The sequence below is a fragment of the Hippopotamus amphibius genome, chromosome 3 (assembly GCF_030028045.1).
Source record: "Hippopotamus amphibius kiboko isolate mHipAmp2 chromosome 3, mHipAmp2.hap2, whole genome shotgun sequence".
Taxonomy (NCBI): Eukaryota; Metazoa; Chordata; class Mammalia; order Artiodactyla; family Hippopotamidae; genus Hippopotamus; species Hippopotamus amphibius.
The window spans coordinates 53,764,635-53,791,805 of record NC_080188.1 but is presented as its reverse complement, the minus strand read 5'-3'; the positions used below and the strand labels follow the sequence as shown (position 1 = coordinate 53,791,805).

At 41.9% G+C, this 27,171-nt stretch overlaps 1 protein-coding gene and 1 long non-coding RNA gene across 2 annotated transcripts in view; one reads left to right on the top strand and one right to left on the bottom strand.

The window, feature by feature from the left end:
* Window positions 1-2,353: 2,353 nt before the first annotated feature.
* The window catches only part of HPSE (heparanase), a 33,232-nt gene continuing 8,414 nt past the window's right edge, over window positions 2,354-27,171 (top strand). The window contains exons 1-9 of the mRNA XM_057726896.1: window positions 2,354-2,703; window positions 14,788-14,933; window positions 16,721-16,846; window positions 20,477-20,650; window positions 22,356-22,524; window positions 22,843-22,890; window positions 23,400-23,493; window positions 24,045-24,151; window positions 25,227-25,341. Of these exons, the coding sequence (XP_057582879.1) occupies window positions 2,474-2,703; window positions 14,788-14,933; window positions 16,721-16,846; window positions 20,477-20,650; window positions 22,356-22,524; window positions 22,843-22,890; window positions 23,400-23,493; window positions 24,045-24,151; window positions 25,227-25,341 (1,209 nt within the window). The 5' untranslated portion in view covers window positions 2,354-2,473. The remainder of the gene's footprint in view (window positions 2,704-14,787; window positions 14,934-16,720; window positions 16,847-20,476; window positions 20,651-22,355; window positions 22,525-22,842; window positions 22,891-23,399; window positions 23,494-24,044; window positions 24,152-25,226; window positions 25,342-27,171) is intronic.
* Window positions 3,241-27,171, bottom strand: part of LOC130848397 (uncharacterized) — a 46,486-nt gene continuing 22,555 nt past the window's right edge. Inside the window, exon 4 of the long non-coding RNA XR_009052617.1 lies at window positions 3,241-3,536. This is a non-coding gene — a long non-coding RNA (uncharacterized LOC130848397). The remainder of the gene's footprint in view (window positions 3,537-27,171) is intronic.

Here is a 27,171-nt window from a genome sequence, read left to right as displayed (position 1 = left end):
AAGATTAAATGAGTAATAATAATAACTACTCATCTGTTGAACACGTACTTCATATTGCATATGGAGCTAGGTCTGTTACATATATTAGGGTAACTGGGTCTCAAAAGAACTGTGAAATATACATTATTACACCCAGTTTCCAAATGAGGAAGTTGAGGCTCTGGGAAGCTGAAAAACTGGCTCAAGCCTCCACACTCTTCCAAGCTGCAGGCCTAGGATGCATGTACAAGGGCTTTTAGCTAGGATGCGTGTAAGCTGGACCTTGCCATAAAAATATAAGGTGTCTAATTATAAAGTGTCTCTGAAATGACAAGTCCTATTAATATTACCACATGGCCTCCCTCCTATGTGCCTGTACAATCTTACATGTATATTCTTATCTGGCATAGTGGATCAAACCAACTTAAATCCAGGAGCTGGGAACTCATCTGATCTCAGCCATCATTTATGCAAGTTGCTTTTCTTCGCTTCCCCATTTATGTTTTCCCAGTTTTCATATTAGTAACTGCACTGACACACATTTCAGGATGTCATGAGGATTTACTGTTTACAAAACTGCAATGATCAATTTTTCAAATCGCCCAAATATTCCAAAGAAATTGGTGTGACTTTTGCTCCATGACAACAGGGGCATGGGTGGGTTGGGGTGGGTTGTAGGAACAAAGGCAGAAAAACAGCCCAGGCATCTACTTTTCCACCTCCATGTCTGTGGCCATATGATCTCCTGATAGCTTAGTGTTTATATATGAATTTCTTTCTTATGTATAATTGTAGGATATAAACCTGACTCAGATTGCAGAATTACTAACGGATAAATATACACATAAAATCTCCAAACTGTAACCCTCCTCAATTAACTATACATTTAACTCTTAATGGGAATTCTCTGGAGGTCCAGTGGTTAGGACTTGGTGATTTCACTGCCTGGACCTGGGTTCGATCCCTGGTCAAGGGACCTTGGGGGGACCTAAAATCCCACAAGCCACGAGAGTGGGGAAAAAACTTTGAAATTGGTTAAGAATAGACAGATCTATGAAAATTAGATATAAATTTCAAAACAATCCATGTTTATTTATTGCTTTATTGGTGGTACAATCTAAGCAGAAAATTCTAAGGGTTTTGGTATCTTGTGCTTACTCACCATTGACTGAATGCCTACTAACTGCCAAGCATGGTGCTATGAGCTTCGATGAATGCAGTAGACAAACCCCACCTCTGCTTTTAGGGAGTTTATCATCCAGCAGGTGAGGCCAGCGTGGAGCAATACAATACTAACAAATGTGGTAAGTTCTAGCAAGTTCAGGATGCTGCAAGAGTGTGCCATGGGGGAGTTCAGCTGCCTGGAGATTCAGCAGAGTCTTTGAGGAAGTTACATTTCAGCTGAGACAGGCTGCCATCTGCTCCGGGTTGTGTAAACTGCCTTCCCATCCCCATTCCGACACTTGGACATGTTAATATCTCAGAGCTCGGGTCCTCACATGTAAAATGAGGATAATACCCACTTGTCAGTGTTGTGGGAGTGAGAGAAAATACAGGTAAAACACCTCTTGTGATTCCAGGCATGTAGTAAGCCCTAAGTGCATGGCACTTGTTATAATTACATATCAATGTAGCCATCAAAGGGAAACAAGAAAAGTTTGGACAACAGCTAAAGATAAATGTACAGAGGGGAAACTTGGTGAAGTCTCCAAATTCAAGGGAGAGTCCTTACCCCACGCTTGTATGGAGGCCTTATGTCCTGAGTTTCAGATACTGGAGCACCTAATACTTTAAGGCTCTCCTAAATACTGTTTTCATGAGAAATTGATAAGAAATTTTTGGAGTTAATCTCTTCCTAGGTGTAGGTTAGCCAATGCCCAGGTCGGATTTTTTCCAGCAAAAGTAAGATGCCTGGGAAACAGCACTCCGGCCAGAGGACACATAGTTAATCAGATTTTGGCGAGCTCAAGTGACAGGCAAGTGTTCAGAAGCCAGACGAAGCGGGAAGCGATGAATGCTCACTGGAGGCTTTAGTGGAGGTCAGAAGATTCGGCGCGACAGGCCAGGACCTGGAAGAGGGAACCGCGGGCGTTCTCACCAGCGCGCACTGGACATTATGCTTCAGGAAGCCGGGTCCTGGATGCCCAGCGCTCCTCCCCTGGGGCTCTCTCCTGCCTCCTGGGCGCTTGGATCCGGGCCATGTCCTCGCCCTTCAAATGGGTGTGGGTGGTTTCGTAAGTGGACATGACCGCCGCCGAGAGTAAAGCGTGCAAGGAAGTGGGAGTGAGCGGGGAGGCGGAGCGGGGTGAGAGGGAGCAGTGGGAGGGATGCCGGGCAGGAGTGGGAGGGATGCAAGGCGCAGTGGGAGGGGTGAGGAGGAGTGAGAGGGTGGAGAAAAGGAGAAAAGGACGCCGTGGCGGGGCGGGAGGAAGTGCGCGAGGTCTCCACAGTCTTTGCGCCCAGCTGGCGGGTAGGGCAGCCAGGTGAGCCCGAGATGCTGCTGCGCTGGAAGCCCGGGCTGCCGCTGCCGCTGCGGCTGCTGCTGCTCCTGGGGCCGCTGTGTCCCTGCCCCACCGGCGCCCTGGCGGGACCCGCGCCAGATGAGGACGTCGTGGAGCTGGTTTTCTCCACTGAGCGGCCGGTGCACCTGGTGAGTCCCGCGTTCCTGTCCTTCACCATCGACGCCAATCTGGCCACGGACCCGCGGTTCCTCACCTTCCTGGGGTAAGTGCCGGTCTTCGGGTCCCTGTCCTCTCTCCTGCCCTCCTGACATCCACGCCCGCCCGCCGGCCGCTCTCCTCTCTGTACTCCGGAACCTTCTCACACCTCTCTCCTCTCTCTCTCTCTCTCTCTCTCTCTCCCTCCCCAGCCCCCCACCCCCCGCAGGGTCCCCCAAACCCTTCTTTCCCGCCTTCATTCATTCAGCAAGTGTTGCCTGAGCGCCAGCTAAGGGCCAGGTATAGGGGAAATTGCGGAAAGAAACTTCGCATCTGCCCCAGAAACTCGCCGGAGGAGGGGACCGGGCAAGTGCACCTAGAGGGCTTTGAGCACTTGAATTTGCTGCACAGTGCAGGACAAGGAACATTGTGCACCAGCCTTCAGTCTCTTAAACTGTTAGGAAGGTTAAAGGGAAAAAAGGGGGGAGGGGGTGTGGAGGAGATGGAAAAGGCCACAAAGGAGAATAAGCTTACTTATTCTATAATAAAATTTTTATTTTTATTTATTTAAATTTTTTTTTCTATTTTTATTTGTTGCTGCGCACGTGCCTTCTCTAGTTGTGGAGAGTGGAAGACTACCCTTCCTTGTGGGTTTTCTCATTGCGGTGGCTTGGTGGCTTCTCTTGTAGCGGAGCACGGGCTCTACGTGCACAGGCTTCAGTAGTTGCAACACGCAGGCTCAGTAGTTGTGGCTCCCAGACTCTAGAGCACAGGCTCAGGAGTTGTGGCACATGAACTTGGTTGCTTCGTGGCATGTGGGATCTTCCCAGATCGGGGCTCAAACCCATGTCCCCTGTATTGGCAGGCAGATTCTCAACCACTGCTTCACCAGGGAAGCCCCTATAATAAAATTTTTAAGAGCGGTTTTAGGTTCACAGCAAAATTGAATGCAAGATACAGAGATTCCCATACAACACTCTTTTTAAAATTTTAATATCACATCCGTGAGACCTGGAAGACTATTTCAGTGACTTATAGACCCTTAATAAAAAGCTCTCTCTCCAAGATGAGGCTGCAAATTGTGGCATTTTTATTAGCTGTAATTTTTTTCTCACTTGAGAAAGACTGAGCCTAGTGCAGACTCACGAGCCCCTGCCTATGAGTACAGGCTGATCACAAGGTAGAGTGCTGCAGGGACTCACCCAGGTCATCTAGGCCACTCATCTAGGTCATGAGCGCCTCCAGAGATGGCCACACCACAGCCAATGCAAACCACTGGGAATCCTGCCATTGCCAGACACCTACAGTCTGGCCTTTCTGTGCCCACACCTTCAGCTGCTATTGCTAATTTCAGTCACTTACTTTGCAAATAAAAGCAGATAGCCTAATGGTTTCGAGCTTGGCAGTGAGACCAGCCTTGATGCCCAGCTCTGCCAAAACCGGGTGGCTTGGTTTTTACAGGTTGCTTGGCAACTCCAAGCCTTGATTTCTTCAACTGTAGACTACAACTTCTAAAACCTTCTTGTAGCATTTGATGAGATGATACATAAGTACTTAGTGTTTGACAGTGCTCAACATTTGTTAATTGCTTCTTCCTGGAAATTGGTGAGTATTTGCTAACCATTTTTCAGTTCTCTGTGTGTTTCTTTCAATCATAGTTAACCTCTATCTTTCCCCATGTGTCAGGAAAGGAAGAAGATGCTGGTGGGAAGGGGTTCCCAATTGTTGCCCTTTCCCTTACGGTAGTGAGGTGATATCAGGCAGCAGCTGGCTGAGAGACAGAAAGATTGCGCTGGAGAAACACTGAACTACAGGGCTCCGTATCTGAGGACCCCAGGCCTAGCTTGGGATGAGGTGGGCGGCGGGGGGGGGTGATAGGGGAAGAGAGGGTGTGAGGTGTGCCTTACTGCAAACAGAAAGATTGAGTAAATGACCATTTATTGAAATGTGAGAACGTAAGTCCTTTTCTGCTGCTGCAGCCAACGTACACCCTACTCATCCCCAAGGAAGATCACTTGGGGATCCCTTCCTGGAGAAACAAGTCCAAAAGAAAAAACCTACAGTACGACTTTTGGGGTCCAGGCCTGATCACCCTGCAGTCAAGGTAACCAACTCATTAGCAATGCTCCCCACCCCCAAACACACACAGAACTTCCATTCTTCTTAAACACATCTCAATTTCCCATAGCACTCTTTCTTCCTCCCAGTCTCTACCTTTTTGTTAAAGGCTGGAGGATAATGAAAACCAAAAAAGCATAGCGTGCAGTCAATACAACAGTGTGTGTTTGTTTGTTTGTTTACAAAACACAGTGGATTCCTGTTCCTATGGGCTTCTCTCCAGGGCTGGCTCCTGACCACTCCACGTCCTTTCCCCGAGCAGAAGCTGTCTTCCGTGCCTGCTCCCCAGAGGCAACTGCAAGCACATCCACACAATCCTCATCTGAGACCTTAATGACTGCAGCTCAAAGAGGCATGAGCTCCCTCCCCTTCTCACCTACGACGAAGCTTCTGAATTAGGATCTGAGGGCCCATCTCCCCAGGATGGTTGGCACAGTGCCCAAAGTGACCTGGCCATCTCAGAAGACAGAATATTTAGCTTCCATCTCAAAAGACAACACAGGGCTTATCATCTGTCACAAGAGCGGAGAGTCAGATGGGCATTGTTGCATTTCACTTCCTCAAAAGTGAAGCTGCTTGGGTGGAGATGGCAAGAGCTCAGCAGATGAAAGCTGAAGTACTAGGAAGGAGAGGATTATAAAAATAGCTGACACTAATTGAGCCGTCGTCATAGGCCAGGCCCTGTTCTAAGCACCTCCTGGGCATTAATTCATTTAGTCCTTTGCTGCAAAACTGTGAGGTCAGTACTATTATTATCCCCATTTTTAAAATGAAGAGATTGAGGCCTAGGGAGATTCAACAACTTGCCAGTGGTTAGCCAGCTATGACATGAAGGAGTGGAATTTGAAGCCAGATGCTAATTGTAGACACACGAGTACACAAAAAGAAAGTAATGCAGTATGTATGTATATACTTTTTTTTTTCTTGGCTACATTGGGTCTTTGTTGCTGGCACGGGCTTTCACTGGTTGTGGTGGGCAGGGGTTACTCTTCGATTCAGTGTGCAGGCTTCTCATTGCTGTGGCTTCTCGTTGTGGAGCTCAGGCTCTAGGCGCGGGGCTTCAGTAGTTGTGGCACATGGTCTCAATAGTTGTGGCTCTCGGGCTCTAGAGCGCAGGCTCAGTAGTTTTGTCACATGGGCTTATTTCCTCTGCAGCATGTGGGATCTTCTCCGACCAGGGATCGAAACTGTGTCCCCTGCCTTGGTGGGCAGATTCTTAACCACTGCACCACCAGGGAAGCCCACAGTTTATATTTTTTAAAAACAGCAGGAGGGATGGCAGAAAAAGATTGTCCGGAAACTAATTGAGAAGATTGATGTAATGAAAAGGAGCACTGAATTGAGAATAGGAGAATCAGGGCCCATACCTCTAGGGTACTTCAAAAGAGGCCTAAGAAAATTCAATCAGATGGCATGGTTCTGGTTTCCCATGATGGCAAACAGATGTGTTTTGGTGTTTTCTTTTCCCTCCCACATTTGCAGTTAAAGAACACAGAGTATATACAACTTAAATGCCAATGATAGAACAATCTAGAATCAGAAAGGCGCATCTTTTCAGTTTTCCCTCTTCCTGGAGGTAACTCATCAATAACCCAGTCAAAAACTTCCTTAGCTCGACTATGTGCGAAGTTCCCAAGAGGCCCTGGCCCTCAAAGGTGGGAAAACAGAGACCAGCATGGCTCAACAGAGATAGAATATGGCCTCATGTGCAAGCCACAAAATGGTATTTAAAGTTTTCTAGTAGCCATATTAAAAAAGGTAAAAAGAAACAGGTAAAATTAATTTTAATAATATATTTTAGTAAATACAAAATATCCAAATTATTATCATTCAACATATAATCAATACAAAATATTAATGAGATAGTTTACATTCTTTTTTCAAACCAAGTCTTCAAAATCTGGTGTATACTTTATACTCACAGCACATCTCACATCTGACTAGCCACATTTCAAGGGCTAGCCACATGTACTCACGGTCTTGGCAGTGCAGCCACATTTCAATACAAGCACAGTTCACTAATTCGAGGTAAAAGTTAGAGCGCTGAGTCGGTGGTAGAAGTCATGAGTCCTACAGAGCAAAAATTGGTGCTACACAGTGATTGTGGTAAAAATGCAGCTGTGCTTGCTTTTCATAAGGATTTGCTTATTTTATTTCAGCAAAGTTCATCCCTTTTTGCCAATTTGATTTTTTTTTTAATAATACTGCTAGTGTTTGTTTTTTTTTTAATTTTATTTATTTTTTTATTTTTATTGGCTGCATTGTGTCTTCATTGCTGCGCGCAGGCTTTCTCTAGTTGCGGCGAACATGAGCTACTCTTCATTGCAGTGCACAGGCTTCTTTTGTTGCCGAACACTGGCTCTAGTGCGTGGGCTCCAGTAGTCTTGAGCTCAGTAGGTGTTGCTCCCTGGCTCTAGAGCACAGGCTCAGTAGTTGTGGTGCATGGGCTTAGTTGCTCTGTGGCATGTGGGATATTCCCGGACCAGGGCTCAAACCCATGTCCCCTGCATTGGCAGGAGGATTCTTGACCACTGTGCCACCAGGGAAGCCCGATATTTATTATTAATAACTTTCAATAATCAGATTCCTGCATCTTCATTGACAAAGTTGCTTTCCATTTTGGGAAAAGCACTTATTATCCACGTCAAATGCATGTTTTGATGATAACTGATGTTGGAAATAACCTTAGGCCCTCTTTTGCCTGTTGCTGAGAGAGAGAACCACAGCCAGAGAAACAGAGAATTGAGAACAATCACAGGCCACAGGCTCACAGTTTCTGACCCCTGAGACTCTGTGCACCGCCTCCCACCCCAGCTGAGCAGCGCTCACTGTTCCCTTACTCGCCCCACCAAACCTTTCATTGTGCAGCCTGGAGCCCTTTGCATGGTAACTCTGCTCCATCCTCCTCGGAGAATATTCTGGCCTCCTCTGTGCCCTAGCTAAAACTCGGCTTTTCTTTTCAAGACCCAAGTGGAGAAGTAGATGTGGCTACTTCTCTGAAGTAGCCCTTTGGAGTCGAAGCTGTGCCTTCTCCCACACTGCAGCCCTTCCCCGTTCCCCAGTGTGGCTTCTAGATAATTGCCCATTGGTTTGAACTCCAGATTGCTGTGGTTCAAATCCCCATTGGCTTGTTACCTTGGGCAAATTACCTAGCCTCCTTTGGTTCAGGTTCCTTATCTGTAAAATGAGGGTAAGAATGACAACTACCTCTTTGGGTTGTTTGGGAATTAAGTGAAGTAATCTATGCAAAGTGTCTAAAACACCCAGTTTGGATAACTGGAAGCCTGCTCGAGAAGACTGTCCTGATGCAGTGTGAGGTTCGCCGTCTCCGTGTCTGGCTCTTCTCCTATGCTCCTTGCCGCCACACACTCTGCTCCCCTCTTACTCCTCCTTAATGACTGAAGATCTGCACTGATCTGTTTCCTCTGCACTCCCACATCTCGCCATCATCCTAGATGACTTCAAGTCCACTTGAATACGGCCTCTCAGTTTCTTCAATTATTATTCTCTAATAATCTTCTCTCAGAGTTTTACTGCAACCAGTTTCCACCAGCTTGTGCATGTGGACATTTCCTCCCAACTCCACATTCAGTGACAACACCACCATTATCTTGAAATCAGCCTTGATGGGAATAGTTACACCATGGAAATTGGCAAATGCAAGAAACATGGCACTTTTCTGGGGGGAGCCAGCTTCCTAGCACACACCACTTCACTCCATTTCACCTGAGGCCATGGCCATGCCTTGCCTCTTTCCACCGCTAAGCACCTTTCACCATCTGAACTCTTAAATTACAATCTCCCGTTCTGGGACTGCACTCCTTACCCTCTTAGCTCTTTTACTCTGTGGATCCCACTGCCACTATTTTTAAGTACCTCCACTGAACAGCCTCTTCCTTTTCCTACTGCTTCCATATCTGATTTGGGCTTCCTCATTTATCACCTGAATCATTCTTATGATAATATCCCCAAACTCCTGCCCCGTTTTTCTTCTTGCTAAAACCCAAACCTAGCTCAGTCTGACTGTATTTTCCCTCTTTGGAATCTATAAAGTGGCCATAAAGTCTGGAAATGGAAAATATTATCTAATCATGAGTCACCATGCATATTAACAAACCTCTTACAGGTATTTGCTTCTGCTTCCAGTCTTAGTGGCCACACTGCATAGCTGGACTATTATGCTCTTGGGGGCAGAGAGGAATCTCTCAGTCACGTGGATTGATGTTGTGCTGTAAATTCCTGGCCTTCAGACTTACTTGGCCTTCGGTGCTACTCCTTAACGCTCCATTTCCCCATCTCTCTCATTCTCCACTTCCTTCAAAACTCTGATCCCACTTCCACCTCATCACTCTTAGTCTATGACCGCATTTCTTTTTCTCAAAGAAAAAAAAGTCACTAGATAGGAACTTCCTTTTCTCCTTGCCGTCGAACCTGCAGACAGCTTGGCTACCTCTAGCTTTCTTCCTTTCTCTCTTCTCAGGCCAGCTTTTCTAGCTCTGGTGTATTGAAATGTGGCTGCACTGCCAAGACCATGAGCACATGTGGCTAGCCCTTGAAATATGGCTAGTCAGATGTGAGATGTGCTGTGAGTATAAAGTAGACACCAGATTTTGCTCTAGCAATCATCTCTTCTCTCTCCTGCATCTTTAACTTCTCCCTTTTTATTGGATCCTTCTTCTCAGCACAGAAACATCCTCAAGTTTTTCGCATCTCTAACACCTCCCAGCACGTGTGCCTCTGCAGTCACTGCCCTCTTTCTCCTCCCCTTTGCAGCCTTTCTTACTAACCATCCCTTCCTCTTCCTCATTCCACCCTCATGATGTCCCCATCATTGTGTCATAAAGTCAATCTCTCCAACATCAGCAGTGACCTTCTTTCATTGCAAAACCCAATGAATACCTTTCAATGCGTATCTTATCTGTTCCTATTATGGGTGGAAAGACTGGGTGTCCCCCCCCCCAAATTCATATGTTGAAGTCCCAACCCCTGGTACCTCAGTCTGTGACCTTATTTGGAAATAGTGTCATTGCAGACATAACTGATTAAGAAGTGGTCACACTGGAGTGAAGTCAGACCCAATCCAATATGACCGATGACCTTATAAAAAAGGGGAAATCTGGAGACAGACACGTACACACAGAGAACACCATGTGCACATTGGGGTTTACTGCTGCTCGGAACTACCTGACCCTGGGGAACAGGCCTGAAGCACATCCTCCCCCAGCACCTGCAGAGCGAGCGTGGCCTGGCCAACACCTTTCAGACTTCTAGCCTCCAGAACTGTAAGACAATACATTTTTACTGTTTAAGCCACTCAGTTTGTGGTACTTTGTTACTACAGCCCTAGCAAGCCAATACAATCTCCCAGAAACACCTGGCAAGGTTGACAGTTGAAACACTTTCCCATCCCTTCAGGGCTGTGTCACTTCCATTTCTGGGGTTTCTCCCGCCTCTCTAAGAGTTCTTCTTCCTCTCTTCTTCTAGCTTATCTTCAATGTGGATGTGCCTCAGACGTCTGACCTAGACCTTCTTTTTCACTTCACATAGTCTCCTGAGTGGTTTCACCCACGTCCGTGGCTTGAATTACTGTCCACACAGTGGTGTGCCAGGGAATGTTTCACAACGGGCTCTCTGGGAGGAGAGGAGACTGATTTATGTTTCTCTCTGATTTCTGTAGTATAAATACCTCCACCGTGGCTGATTTCAAACTGCCAACAGTTTAACAGCTGGTTCTGTGAAACGTAACAGTTGGCTCTCACAAGCTGGAATGAGCCAGTGCAGGGCGGCTCCAACACACCTCTGCTTGTGTGTCGGAGATAAGCAACTTATTTTTACACATAAGGTAAAATAAAAATACCTGCAGACGTTTCTTTCCCCTAACAAACTGCTCCAAAAATGAAATCTCTGCAGCTGCTTTTATATGTTCTTTTGTTGCTTCCATGTCATTGTGGTGGTGGATTTTTCCCCCTTCCTTTTTCCTGTATGTGATGGAAATACGGTACCATGGATCCATTTTGTTTTTAGGACAAGTGTGCAGCTGTTTTAAATCTGTTTTTTTTTTTTGGTCAGAGGACATCAATATTGTATCTCAAAACAAGAAAATATTCCATTGCAAAGGAGACAAGCAAAAAGGTCCTCCATACAAATACTTTGAAACGTGATTTCCTTTACTTGGCAGGAGCTGTCGCGTTGGATTTTCATTTTGTTCAGGAAATAGCCTTTGTCTGGCCCCACCTGCCCTTCTGTCAGGCTGGACTCAACTGTTCATTCACCTAACGAATATTTACTAAGCACCAGCTGTGTGCGAGGTGCTCATCTAGGTGCTGAGGAGATTGTGATGAGCCAGCTAGAGTCTGGAGGACAGATGTAGTCCCTGCTTTCACGGTGCCTAGCTCGGGATGGGGGCTGGGATAGATGGTAAACCAGAAAAGGAAGCTAATTGCAGAGAGTGGTGAACACTGTGAAGAAAATAAAGGCAGAGTAATGTGGTCGAGAGTGACTCAAGGTGGTACAGGCACCCCTTCTGGGAACCAGGCTCTGATCCTCAGGCATCGGAGCCAGGCCATGCACAGACGCACGTCTTGTGATACTACAGCTCCTTCCTGCTGCTCGGGTTTTCCTTTCTTTTCCCAGAGAGCACCAGTTTCTCCCGTCTCAATGGCTTACACATACCAGCTATACAAATCTAAATGAGCTTCCTCTATCATCAAACACAATCGAAATCAAAATCAAGGACCAGAATCAGTGCCTGGCCAAAAGCAGTGGAACAGGGCCAGCCCGGAGGGACTCTGAGGAAGTTCCTTGTGTCAGTTTTAGGGCCACATCTCTGCACCTGTGGGCTAGCGGTTCACTAGTCGCTGACTTTTAGACTGAGGGCTCTCCATTTTACACCTTGCCTTTATGTGGCTTCTGAGCTCCAGACACATGTGGCCAAGGGCCTGATGGAAAAGTTTTTGGTGTTCCACTGGCATCTCAAATTCTACAACACGGAGCCCCTCCCCCGCCTTCATCCCCATCTCCAATCTGTCACCTATTCTCCATCTCAGCAGATGATATTACCATCTTCCAAGATGCTTTCCGGGGTAAACTTGGACTTTTCTCCAACATCCAGTTAAACACCAAATTTAGTATTCGTATCTCCACATGTATCTTGACTTTATCCCTCTCTTCATCCCCACTGTTGTTACCTTACCTCAGCTCATCACTTTCTCTCTGTGTTAATGTGACCACAGTCTTGGTCCTTTTATTCGGTTATTTACACTGCAGCCTGAGATTCTTTTCTAAAATAAAAATCTGGTGTGGTCACTCCATTGCTTTAAATCCTTCCACAGCTCCCCGCTGCCTTCATATAAAATTGGAACTCCTGGACATGGTGGCCTATAAGCCCTCCATGATATGGTCCTGCCTGCTTCTCCAGTCTGTCTTCTCCCAGCACCTCCCTGCCCCCAATCTCTAGGCTCCAGCCACACCTGTCAGCTCTTTTCTGGTGCCATATTCCCTTTTTCTACCTCTACTGTTTGCACAGACTTTTCCCTGCACCTGGAACACTTTCTTCAATCCCACCTCACTATCTTTGATCTGGATAAGACTTTTCCCTTTTGAACATCTAACAGTGAAGACACTTCCCCCTGGAAAACCTCAAACCACCTCCTACCTCTAGGGCAAAGTCTGGATTAAGAGTCCCTTTGTATGTTCTGATAGAATTGCCCATTTACTTGCTTTTATATATATATATGACTGTACAGACTATAAGTTATATGAGAACAGCAGCTACCTGTCTTGTTTGCCATTGTATCCCCAGCAACTAACATAATGCCTGACACAGAGTGGGCCTGCAATGAATATTTATGGAATAAATTAATGGATGGCTATGTCTCCTTTAAGTAAATCTTGGTTTCTTCACCTATTCTTAAAGAAACAGAAACATACACAGAAAATCACCTTGTATGAATTAAAATATTATGTGCTTATTATAGAAAATGTGAAAAATACATAAAAGCAATAGAAGAGTCTACCATCCATCTCACCACATAATTATGACTACTGTTATATCCTTATATATATATATATTCTTTTCATTTTTGAAATCACACTGTGTCTACAGGTTGTTCCTTTAAGTGTGGTAACCACAGTAAAAGTTGTGATTATTTAAAGTGCAGAGTTCACTGGTATTAGGTATATTCACATTGTTGTGCAACGATCACCACCAGCCATCTTAGAACTTTTTTATCTTCCCAAATTGAAACTCCGTACCCATTAAACAATAATGCACTATTCTCCCTTCCTACAGTTTTTGTTTGTTTGTTTGCTTTTGTATTTGTTTTGTTTTTTGTTTTTCTTGGGTTTTTTTGGCCGCACCTCCAGGCATGTGGGATCTTAGTTTCCTTGACCAAGGATCTAACCCGCGCCTCCTGCATTGGAAGTGTGGAATCTTAAACCACCAGATCACCATGGAAGTCCCTACAGTTTAGTTTTATTTGGGTTCAGAGCATAGTGGAAGTGGCTTTCTTCTTGGAATCCTTACTTAGTCCAAGCTAACATCCCCACTGATTTTCAAGAGGTTCTGAGGATTTCCTAGCAGATGCTATCCTTCCCAGAATTCTTTGGTGCTGTCGGGTATTTCAGTCAATTCCATGTTGATAACATCCCTGAAGTCTCACTTTGTGCTACATCTTCTCATGCCAGGACCCAAAATAGGTACAGGGGCCCCCGAAAACATTTCAAGTTCTTTTAAGATCCAAAGAAAATGAACTTTAAGGTCAAAGGAAATGTTTTAATATATAATGTTAACATATTTGTCTTTACATAAATATCATCATAAAATATAATTTTAAAAATTTTTTTATGGAGGAAGAGGCTCATGAAGACAAAAGTGCCTAGCTAGTACAGTAAAATGCTTTCATGTTACAAACAATCAAACAAAAAAAATGATAAGGAGGAATCACTGAAGTTTTTAATGCAGGACACTTACCCTTTGGTCAATTTCCACATTTTAATTTCTCTTTCCTAAGCAAAAATAAAGAAATCTTACAAAAATTTTACATAGCACTATATATAGTTCAAAAAGGAACACGCATTAAGATTTTAAATTTTGGGTCCTATTTTCAGTTCCCAGGATGTCAAGAAATATTGGCAATTAGTCCTCCTGGCATGGTTTTCCAATTTGAAATAAACCCACGGTTAAATTAATTAATTGGGCCATTTTGAGAACACACAGCATTAGTTCCATGTGTTTTAAGAGCTTTCCAGAGAGCACTGTGGCCAGGATCACATGTGTGAGGCTTCAGAAACACATGGCAGGTGTCCCTGTTATCTGGGTCTTCTGTTTTCTTAGTTTTGTTCACTTAAATATTCATGACATCTTCATTTCTCTGAGAGAAGGGATTATAAATCATTCTAATTCCATTCTGTAGCATTTCGTACCATTCTGAGCACATAATAGGCAACTATCAGAAGCGTTTTGGGCTTTGATGACATTTAGAATTGCTTGAATTGGAAGTGTCCTAGGTGGGTAGGAATTAGAATCTAACATCGTTCTAAGTCATCTGACTTAAATTTAAAAGGATGGTTTTCCTTGAGGGGTTTCCTTTAAAAGGGGGTTGGTTAGGGAGAGGAGGAGGATTTCCAATCATTTATGAACTTCTCTGGGAACATAAATTTTTGAAGACAATCTATTTTTCAAAGAAAGAGTCATCTTTCCTGTAGTTTCCACTCTCTTACCTCTTTTCATCCATCAGTCACAGAAGGTTATGAATGTTTTGAAAGTACTGAACACTATCCTATTTGTCATGTTGAAATATGAGCCCTTGCCTGAGTCAGAGCTCCAAGTTGCCTTCAGGTGCCTGGAAGAGCAGCCTTGCAATGGGGAAGATTCCAATTGAGACAATGTCCCTGTTAGAGTGATGTTTCTCCCTCCAGGGCCTGTACAGCTAGATATTAGGAAATGGCTCCACCAAGAGAGAAGGCAGCAAATGTGTTTGACTGCATTGTCTTGGAAAAAATAATTTTAATTTCTTGCTTGTCTTCATAACAGTTCTCCAAAGCTTCGTACTTTGGCCAGAGGTTTGTCTCCCGCATACCTGAGATTTGGTGGCACCAAGACAGACTTTCTCATTTTTGATCCCAAGAAGGAACCAACCTTTGAAGAGAGAAGTTACTGGCAATCTCGAGTCAACCAGGGTGAAACTTTTTAAAGATTAACTATATATCTGAATTAACTTGAGTCAGCCATGAGTATTCTCAGAGAAGAACCATTGCTCACATCTAGCAATTAATAAGAGATGAAGGGTTCCCAGTGGACCTGTGGAGGTGCCTACACAAAAGGAGAAGGCAGTGGGCAGGTTTCCTCCACCTGATGTTTTCATGAATGTGAGAAATCCCCAGGTGTGTGTGGGGGGGGGCGGGGGCGGGGTGGAGGTGTGCTGGACACAACTGAGAGTTAATTGTGTTGTAAACAGAACAATGATTGTAGCTGAAGGACACAGCTGCCTAGAGGGGCCTGTGGGTAGAACTGCATCGAAACAAATAGTGTATTTCCTGCTGAAGACACAGCACTGGATAGAAACCCATTTATTCTGAAAAATGTGGATGAGAGGTGTAATAAGGGGACATGGAGATATGCTCTGCTTCTAAGAATGGATTTTAAGACTTGATTTGTTGTGCAGTGGTTCTCAAACTTTGTTGACTATACATAGTTACCCGTGATGAATCTGAATATTCGGATTCCTGGGCTCCAACCTTAGGTCACAAGTTTAGCAAGCTCCTCAGGTGATTCTGATATTGGGAGTCTGAGGGCTTTATCTGAGAAACACCCTGGGATGCCATGAGGATTTGCTCAGTGTCTTTCATAAGTGCAATACAGACACCAAATGGAAGTTAAATCATTATCTTAACAATTATTAAAAATACCATGTACATCACTGAATTACAATAATGAATTATGATGTATATATTAATGAACAATATTTCATTATTTTATATACTACATATTTCCTTCTGCTTATTTTCTGCAGTTAGGAAGTGTTTAGAACTATTCGTCAATAAATGCACCAATTGATAGAATAGTAATTAGAAAAAATGAAAAAAAGCAGGAGGGTTTTCTTGGAATAACACATTGGAATATGTTTGGACCTGGCCCTTTCTCACCAGTCACATGCGTTCAAAAGGTCTCCTAAGTTTAGATAGGAAACTGTCCTGGCCTCATCAATTTTCTTCATCCTGGGGGGAGGGGGGATCACTGGGATTATCCAAGTGCTTCTGAAACATCCTTTGTGAGCACAGGGACGGATGAAACATCCGCTGTCAGAAAACCAGAATCTGCAGCTTCCCAGAAAGGAAGTCACTGGGGGGATCAGCCAGTCCTGGCAGCCGCGCCCGGCAGCCTTGCTGCCTGGTGATAAAGAAGTACAGTCTGCCTGACGGGATTGTGGTAGACTTGTCCAAGTACACATGTTGTGGTCTCAGGAGCTTTGATGATACCAAATTTGAAGGAATAAAAGTCAACATTCCCTGTCCTACTATTTTGACAAGAGGAAATCATCACAAAGCAAATATAGTCCGTGTAAAACAAATTTCTATGTATGTTGAAAGTGAATCTTAAGAGAACTGAACTGTGTTTTTCTTCTGGTAGTTTCTTTAGTAATTTCAAGTTTCTGAGGAGCCTTCTGAATTGTTAAATAACTTGAAGTTATGTCCAATGTATCTTTGCCCAGTATATGTCCAGTGCTTCTTAGGAAACCTGCCCTTTGGCTGGTATTTTTGGGGTTTCTTGTGGGTTTTTTTTTTGGGGGGGGGCAGTAATTGGTTAGCCAGCAAATTTGACATGTGTATCTTTCTCTGATTTTTACTCCCAAAAACCAGAAACTCAATTATCCTGCTTTAGCCACATAAATAGCTAACTAAATGTATGGGATTTCAACCTTATTGTTGTGAAAATAGATTCTCTCAATCATTTATTCCATTTGCAGATATTTGTGAATCTGGACCCATCCCTTCTGATGTGGAGAAGAGGTTGCAGTTGGAATGGCCCTTCCAGGAGCAACTGCTACTCAGAGAACAGTATCAGAAAAAGTTCAAGAACAGTACCTACTCAAGTAAGAAATGAAAGGTACCCTGCAGGTGTCCGAGCCCCTGAAATACTTGGATGACTTGAACTTGGGCTTGAATCTAATAAGTTCTATAGCAGTTGTGTAAAGCTGCATAATCTTTAAATGTTAGCAAGAGTTTAATGGGCAATCTTAAATTCCAAACTTCTGTTTTTTTCTCTTCTTCACCCGACTTTGCCTACTAGCCACGGAGTGAAATATAGAAATAATAATGACCTTTACCACTCTGAAGAACTAGGAAGTCAAGGAAGACACAGATACACTCCTTGTGTAAAAGATAAAAGTGTGAAGAGTAAGATGTGAAACCACTCACACCTCATTGTCCATTCTGTTTCCCCTCCCAGAAGTAGCCACTGCCCTGCCAGTGATGAGTTGTGTATCACTGGCAAGGAACGTTTCTCATTTTCCTTCCCCTGTGGCTTTAAAAAGACAGGGTTAACTCAACTAACCAGGAATTTATTTCCATTCATGGAAACAGTTTTCCAGGGTTTAAATGGGATAAGGTTGTCATGCAGGGCTTTAAAACAACTGAAACAAGCAATCCTTATCTAACTATGAAATATATATATCTGAAAGTTGATGTTTTATAACCAACTAAGGGATAATGTTGCCCCAGATCTCAGCTAAGAAAACAACCTGCTTAGATACTCTACAACTGTCTTATTTTGGCTTTTGAAAAATAAATGATCTGGAAGTTAATTTGGGTTAGTCAACATTTCTAAGAGTACATTATTGACAGTATATTATTTCTTTGTAAGATTTACTAAATACTATCTAGATTCCAGTGTATACAATGGATTTTTTATTTTTATATTTTTTATTTATAAGGTAAAATCACGAGAATATAAATTCACACTGTAAACCTGTCTGGACAGGAAAAGGAAGCAGTGTTACAGATGTAATTTTGGGTGTGACTGCAGAAAGAAGGACTCCCTTATTAAAATAATCATATTTAATGAGCTAATTCTTTTCTTTTCTTCTTCTCCACCTTTCTTCCTCATCATCCCACTCCCACACTGGACGCTGGACACACTTATGTAAATAGTGCCAGTGTGCAATGTGTCATTTAGATTATCTACGTTCCAGGGATCCACCCTCTCATACAGTCAGAGATAAGACTGGATAATGACTGGGAATTGGATAATTAGCTGTGAATTTTCTTATTCTTATTTTGAGGAGGAAATGGGCTGGGTGGGTTTTATTTTTAAGAGTGGATTTGGGGCTTCCTAGGTGGTTCAGTGGTTAAGAATCCACCTGCCAATGCAGGGGACACGGGTTTGATCTCTGCCTCAGGAAGATCCCACATGCCACGGAGCAACTAAGCCCGTGCGCCACAACTATTGAGCCTGCGCTTTAGAGCCCGTGAGCCACAACTACTGAGCCCATGTGCTGCAACTACTGAAGCCCACGCGCCTAGAGCCCGTGCTCTGCAACAAGAGAAACCATGGCAACGAGGAGCCTGCGCACCACAACAAAGAGTAGCCCCCATTCATCGCAACTAAAAGAAAGCCTGCACACAGCAAGAAAAGACCCAACACAGCCAATAAAATAAATAAATAAATAAATAAAATTTTTTTTAAAAGTGGATTTGAACTCAGCAATAAACAGCCTTATTCTAGGAGATGTTACTGTTATAGAGGGCATATAGTAGAATTTCAAGCTACTTAAATTCAAAGTGTTTTTGGAAAAATGAGGAAATAGAGGAAGAGTAAGGTTTGAGCTGAATACTCAAAAATGCAAACATTCTAGGTTTTTTGAAAATGCCATAATCTTTGTAGAGGGTCTAGGCAATAATAGTGCTTTATATCTGTAAGAGTTTTTTATGGTTTGCGAAAGGTTTTCACAAGTGCTATTTCAACTTGGTTTTGTGAGGTAGATGGATGATGGTACTAGTTCCAGGATTGTAGATCTGTAGCCGGGGCTCCTGCAGGTAAACGGGTCACCCCTGATCATTCAGTCTATAAGTGGAAGAGTGGGGCTTGGAGCTCAGGTCTATGATTCCTGATTTAGGACACTTTCTACAACATGATCAGCAATATATGTCTAAATTATAGCTGTGACTAAGACAGTCACAGGGCCCTTATTACAGGCTCTATTCATGTGGCACTGTCACCAAATAGCTATGTGATATTGGGCAAAGCACTTTTTTTCTTTGAGTGTCATTTCCTCATAGAAAAATGAAGGTGGAGGTTTGGGGAGAACTCCATAATCCCAGAGGCCCACGCTGTCCTTCACTGTGGCCCTAAGATCCCAGGAACAGGCTAGGACTCAGAGAGCTTTTCAGACCCCAATGTCTGTACCTCCTTGATGATAGGCAGCAGTTTTGTGGAAGTGGGTGACACAGCAAATATCAAAAACACCTAAAATAGCTTGCTAGTGTCATTACCGCCCCTCAGCCATTATGGGCAATATTAAACCTAGGGTTTCACTGCTATAGTAATCCAAGTAGTTCAGGCTGAGGACTTGGAAACAAAACCAAAACAAAGCCACTTTTACGGAGAAAGGGTATAATTTTGCCAGATAGAGTTTTTTTTTTTTTAACTGCAGGCGTTCGAGAGTGAATTTCTGTTTAATAGATAACTCTAAATATACATTAAGATCACCAGATCTATGCAGATAATAACTGATTTAAACACTCAAAAATACATTGCTGCCACTAGCTAGCTAATGGTTAAAAAGCTAAGTTCAACAGTTCCAAAGTTTTAATAACCCCTTAGTGACTCAGTAATTTTTTTCACAGCACATCTAGCCTGAAAGAAATACCTAAGAGTTTCAATTAAACTGTTAGGTCCAAACAACCTAATAGTAACAGTTCTCATCATGTCCAACAGATGCTGATGTGTTCCCTTGCAAATGTAAAAGATCCTGCAGTGCCCCTGTGAGTTGCCTGGTTAAATTTTAATGTCAAATAAACAATAATTTCTTTACTGTAAGTATTTCTCAAGTATGTCATTGCATATGACATACACTAAAAATTACTCATTATTTATCTAAAGTTCAAATTTAACTAGATGTCCTGTATTTTTATTTGCTAAATTGTACCAGTGAATTCACTTCCCAGAGTGCCTTGGCACAGAGTTTGGAAACCACAGCCCTAGAGCCCTGGGCCAGTTTTTTAATGCAAAATTCCACTTATTCTGAATTAATAAATTACATACATGAGTTTTTCAAAAGCTTTTTAAAGATATAATCAAAGTTACCAAGTTATTTTGTGACTGAGTTTGTGAGTGGAGATATTTAGATTATGAAGAGTGGGGTTTGTGTTGACTAATGAAAAGTCTGGCCTGTGCGTGTTGAGCACTGAGCCGTACACTGCAGTTCCCCCAGTTCACCTGAGGTCACTTGAACAAAACCCAAGGGCCAGACCAAAGCCTCTGGCACCTTCCATAGGACTTGGTTCAAGAGCTGAAGCAAATAAAGTCATATATGTATATATTTTTTAATTTACCAGTCCAATTTTGTTGACACATTCATAATTATAAGCACTCTTTAGGACTGGAATTCCTTCCATTTTACAGCAGAAATAATAATTTATTATGAGGAGCAAATCTGGGGGCCTTGATCACTTTGGCACTCTGGTGCTGACCTAACCATGAAATGGCAACATTTTTCTTTTAGGAAGCTCAGTGGATATGCTGTATACTTTTGCCAATTGCTCAGGACTGGACCTGATCTTTGGTCTAAATGCATTACTACGAACTGCAGAGTTGCACTGGAACAGTTCCAATGCTCAGTTACTCCTGGACTACTGCTCTTCCAAGAATTATAACATTTCTTGGGAACTAGGCAATGGTAAGTGCTCCCCTGCCCCTGCCCCAAGAACAGTGCAAAAATAAGGAGATTCCCCTTTGGCATTATTTGTTCCTACTTATGACCTTCTTTTTAACAATAGCAAGTATACCTTTTGCCCTGGAATATTTGTGTAAGTGCTCAACAGTGTAAGTTTGGAATTACTTGTGGCAGAAAACTCCTTATGTATCCCAGAACCTATCGCTAATCCCAGTTCACATTACATTTGAGCACTTGCACAGCTCCCTGGTTCCCTTGAGATTTTCAGGGTCACTTAGACCTCTTATGCTTGGCAGGTTGGACTCTAGCAGTTTGCTTTCACCTTTCCATTCCTTCCTCTGTTCTCAACTTGTCACTTAGTCTCTGCAACCCCATCGCAACCCTCATGATAGGTTCAAGCTAGAAGTTATGGTATAGAATCCTACCTGAGTATCTCCTTCTTCACTTTGTTTGCAAGGAACTTATAAATTCTAACTAAAGTGCTAGTAATTAGCCACATTCATTCAAACATATTTACAGTGCTTTGTTCACACATCAGCCGATGGAACTGAAGATAAAATGGGAAGTGAGATGTAGTAATATGATGAGCACATACCATATTGCAGGCACTGTTCTGAGCATTTAATAAGTATTAGCTTATTTTATCTTTATAATCGCCCTGAGGTGGACACACTTATGACCCTCATTTCATAGATGACATAAGAGGCACAAACAGGTTAGCTAAATAGCTGTGTGATGCTGTGCAATTATTATTTAGAGGAATCTTGGAGGAGTTAGGATTTGAACCCAGGCAGTCTGGCTCTGGAGTGAGGTCCCTGCTCTCTTGAGACTTCTGTTCTAGAGGTAGGGAGCCAGACTAACAAGAAAGCAAGCAAAGAAGTGATACATGTCTGTAGCAGTTTGTATTATGATAAAGTCTAGCAGCAGATTTTGGGATTGGGTTGCTGAGCATAACTGGCGAGTTGAAGCACTGAAAACAGAATAGAAGGAAGGGTCGAGGCAACCATATCTTAGATGTTGGACAACTTTACTGCAGCAACTATGTGGATAGATCATCTGAACCCATTCTTACCCATCTCTGTACATCCCTTGCTCCCTACTTTTCTACCCTACCCATCCCCCACTCCTTCTGCTCTTCAGAGTAAGATAAAAGAGTGATGTCACCATGTGCCTCTCTTCCTTGGGCCCCATTTTGCAAAGGGAAGGTCTGGTTTCCAGGGTGAAGGAGGAGGGTAAGGTAATTTGGGAAGTATATTGCACACTTTCCATGCCTCCCTCTCCTCTCTTCAGCTTTGCTACTTCCAGACTCACATGCACATATAATTTGCACTTATAATTCGCAGTAAGACTTTTAATTACATTGTCGAAATAGGTTTTTAAATGTCTTCTCCCCACACTTTTTTTTTTAAAGTAAATTAGGTTATTAAACACTGAATACAGACTATTTCCTGAATATCCACTGGTTTAAGATCCCCATTATTAATTTCCAGCTGTTTTATTATTCCCTCATACTTCAGTTACATAACTTAAATTTTTATTTTCCTGGAATATATTCTTTAGAACTAGAGATTTTACTTTCCTTGACTTTGGATTCTAAGTTTTTATAGTATGAAAAATGCTCTGTTGCTTTCATATGATGCTTTTATGTTTGCTTTTAAATAAAAAAATTTTTAGGTAAGCAATTATTTTGAGAATTGCTGTCTTTCAGAACCTAACAGTTTCCGGAAGAAGGCTGGTATTTTCATCGATGGATTGCAGTTAGGAGAAGATTTTATTGAGTTGCATAAACTTCTAGTAAAGTCTGCTTTCAAAAATGCAAAACTCTATGGTCCTGATGTTGGCCAGCCTCGAGGAAAGACTGTTAAGATGCTGAAGAGGTAAGAGCTAGAGGAAGCAGAACCACTTTTCTTAAAGATAATATTTTTTTTTTGGTGGAGAGTCCTCAATAAACCACCTGTTATTAAACAATTTTTTGTCTGTCTAGAAGGTTTACCAAAAGAGGAAACACTGACTGGCTCAGAATACCAAAGATCTTGGAGCAAATGGCACCAGTGATAAAATTTGTATCAGAATTAGGGAGTTTGTGTTGCCTTATCCTAAAGTAGTAACCAGCCCATTTCTACGGAAAACAACTCTTGTGCATGTATTGTTCATATAAGGATTAAGTGATAACATAATAGATTTTTTTTTTCTAGTTTCCTAAAGACTGGGGGAGAAGTGATTGATTCAGTTACATGGCATCAGTAAGTATGTCTCCTACTATTAATACTGAGAAAGTAAAGCTAGCTTTACTTATTACCTAGTTTTCAAAAAATTGTTTTCATTTAACTGCTAATTGACTTTATAGTTCAGATAAGAAACAAATGGTATCTCAAGCAGCATTGTACTAGGATTTTAATATTAATAAAACAAAAATTTAAACTTACTTTAAGTAATGTGGTGGTTTCTACAAGATCAAGGCACACTATCATTTAAGTCATGGAACAGATAAGTAGCTAAAACTAATATGCTTACCAAAGAATGGGCAACCCACAAATACCTGCACTTGTTCTCAAGACAGAATAACTGGTCCCCTTCCATCTTGTTCTCTTCTTAGTAGAACTTCTGTTTTGTTTTGTTTTGTTTTGTTTTGTTTTGTTTTGTTTTTAATAGCACAGGGGTGGGAAGAAATAGAAAGGAGGGCAAGGGCCGCCAATTAAAAGCAGAAAGTAAAGTTTGTTACTTTTTCCTGAATATTTTTTGAATACTTTAGCTACTACTTGAATGGGCGAATTGCTACCACAGAAGATTTTCTAAACCCTGATGTATTGGACACTTTTATCTTATCTGTGCAAAAAATTTTCCAGGTAATAGTCTGTTTTTTTCTTTTTAATGTAAAACCAGAGTCCTTATTTTGTAGTCTAGCTAGCCCTAAATTCTATAGGTATATATAAAATTTACGTGTTTTTCCAATTTTAGAGAACAGGCATTAGGTCTTATTCACCTTTGGTTCCCCTTAGCATTGGGTCTTACCCATGTATGTTGATTAGAAATTAAAAATACTTCCAATAGCCTTTCGGTAGAATGAACTCTCAAAGTCCATACAGGGGATATATGTATAAATACAGCTGATTCACTTTGGTGTACCTCAAAAACTGGCACAAGAGTGTAAAGCAATTATATTCCAATAAAGAGCTTAAAAAAAAAAAGTCCATACAAATGGCATTATTTACATTCCTTCCACACCTAGTATTTCAGTAAAAGTTAATTGCCCAAGACCTAAATGATTGTGAAGATATTTTGCAACTATATTGAATGGATCGGCCTGGGAATGCAAGGTTTTAAATGTTGAATAATTTTCAACACCATGTTTGGTCAGCTTCTTCGCAATTACCATGGAGACTTTCCTGTTTCATAGGCTGTTGAGGAGACCAGACCCCACAAGAAGGTTTGGTTAGGAGAGACCAGCTCTGCGTATGGAGGTGGAGCGCCCTTGCTGTCCAACACCTTTGCAGCTGGCTTTATGTGAGTGAACTTGCACTTGTCTCAGGGACCAGGTAGCATTCTCCTGTTGTTCTGTTCGGTCGAAATAACTTGTCAGACAAAAATCTGGTCAAAGACAGTTTCTGTGGCTGAGCTCCAAAATTTGTGCCAGATTTTGCAAGAAAATGACAACTAAAGTTGGTTGGACATCTTTAACAAATTAATTACTGTATGAATGAAGTTTTGCTCCTTAATTATGGCCCAAAAATATGTCAAGGATTCCTTTCTCTAAAGAAGCACATTGTAAAAGAGTGCATCAAGAGCCTTGACTCTGAGAAGGATACTGAGTACATACAGCTCTATTCATAGATTCCCAAGAAGTTTAGAGCCTGGAAGTATGAGGTCACATTGAGGGGCTACCAATGAACTTAAAGATTTACTACATCACCCCCTTATCCAAGCACCACAAACCTGATTGCTTTAAAACCAGCTGGTTCACTTACCTTCCATAATGTGGTTAATGCTCTTCATCTACAGTTCTACATGCCCACATTGAGCTTTATTCCCGTTCCTCTCCTACTCTTATTCTTATAAGCCCTGACCAAAGCACACATCCTTTATGCTTGAGGGGGCATGAGGAGTAGAGACAAGAATGGAGATGTTTGTTTTGCCACTAACTAAACCCGGTGGGGAGGAAGTGTCCATAAATGCACTGCCCACCACCAGCAACCTTTCCTTCAGACCTCACATGGGAATGTGGGTGGGGAGGCAGTGGGTGGGGGTGGAAAGAGTGGGTGTGAATCCCACAGGATGGAGAATAATTGTCTGTAGTGGTGGGCATTTGTCTACTCCACTTTGTAGATGTTGTCCTACCCTGATAGGGACTCCTATGGCATATTCATTGTCTTCTAGGATTTGTTATCATGCAGAAGGGTGACAACATGTGAAGAGGAGGATAGTCTCTATTTCATCTGAATGACTTATTTATAATTAATACTACTTTTCTGGCTTCCTGTCAATTCCTCCCACATGGAGGAATAAATCAAATAGCATATAGTTAAAACTGAGTTATTTTGTTTTTCAAATCTGAAGAAAGCTTGGCCTCACTCTGTTCCAGGTGGCTGGATAAACTGGGCCTGTCGGCCAGAATGGGCATAGAAGTGGTGATGAGGCAGGTGTTCTTCGGAGCCGGAAACTACCACTTAGTGGATAAGGATTTTGAACCTTTGCCTGTAAGTGACCATTATTTTCCTATTATTGTGAGCAGATTAGGGTATACTGAACGGCCCCATGTATTAACCTTTTATGAATAGTCAATTCTTTCAATAAATTCAATGCTCAATAAGTAGCCAAACCATGGAAAGATGAATTGGAAGAAACCTTAGAGATCACCCATTCTAACATTTTTGTGTCTCATGAAATTGAGACCCAGAAATAGTGTTTTCAGTGTGGGTTGTTTGGGGAATGGTGTGGGATTTTTTTTTTAAAGGAGTAATTTAAAATTTTATTACTTCAATTTTCCAAGATGACAAACTTGAATCAAATTTTTGCAAAGTAAATCAAAGTTAAAATTGCCTATAGTATCCAAACTTTCAAAATTTTTTGTCATGAAATCATAATTTATTTAACTTTAAGATAAGCTAGTACCATGTGTTTGTTCCAAAATATCACCCTAAGATTGGCTAATTTGTTAATAATCTTCAAGATATTTATGAATAAAGTCTCATTTCCACCCTATTTCCAACTACATCTGGTGCTAAATCAGGAAATGTAGCCTTTCTATCTAAAATGCCACCTGGAAGATATGTATATCTAAAAATTGGGATAGCATAGATATAGCCCTGAGAAGTATGACCTTGATTTTTTATAGTCTAAAATAGCATTTGAGAATATCTATTTTCTAAGAATAATACCTAACAGAATTTCTTGAACATTGTGGGAAAGCTAAGAAAATCTGCAAAAAGCACATGCCAAAATATAAGCTAGGCTTTTGTTGGTTTGTAGATAAATTTCCCCCCAAAATTGCTTTTAATTTATAGTGGTCCAAGCTCATGGAGCACACTGTTCATAACTGTAAAAAAATTTTTAGCAAAATGTCTTTGCACAAAATGGAATCTATCTTCCCCAAGTATATCGTGAGTCATTTATAAAATGAGTTAAGCCAAATGTGATCATTTCATTAGACAAATACCCCAAATCTACTACTGATCCCTTCTTAAATGGACCTTAAACAAGGAAGAGAAATACGTAGTTTCTGCACAATTTGCCTTGAGTCCAATGTCTAGAAATTAGCCAGCTTATTCTGTCACTCTTTGTAAACAGTACCAGCTATTTATGTTATCTAAAGTTTCTTAGCCAAATGTAAGCTTTTGGCCTAAGAATTCTTCATATAAGTGCTAAATATACTTTCTCCTCAAAGTTCACAAGTCAGCTAGAAAAACTTGCAAGAGTAAATGATACCCTTGACATCTGCAAGATCCAAGGGAATTTGCATAACAGTCCTGGAAGGTGGCAAGGCAGGTTATCTTAGACCCATTTTTCAAATGAAGTTCAAATTGAGATGAGCTTGTGTGAATTGCTGGAGGTCACACAGCTGTCTCATTGCTACTCTAAGGAATCTTGTACAAACCCTGGCTCTGAGCCCATTTGCTTTCTACCCCCCAGTCACGGAACCATGGTACGTCTCCTTTGAAAACATTTAATTGATTCTCTTCTTGTCTCCAGTGAAAATTTTGAAGTAGTTAGGCAGAGAAACAAAAGCTGCTTGCCTGTTGAGTCTACCTTACCTCAGCTCAAGAAGGAAGGACTTGATGATAGATAGATAGATAGATAGATAGATAGATAGATAGATAGATAGATGATAGATATATAGACAGATGATTGATAGATAGATATACATAGATAAATAGATAGATAATAGATAGGATTTTAAAAAAAACTTTTTTATTATGAAAAATTTCAAAGTAGAGAGAAAAGTATATGGAGCCCTAATCTTGTTTAATCCATAATCCTACCCGCTCTTCACCTCCCACCTACTGGATTACTTCTAAGCAAATCTCAGG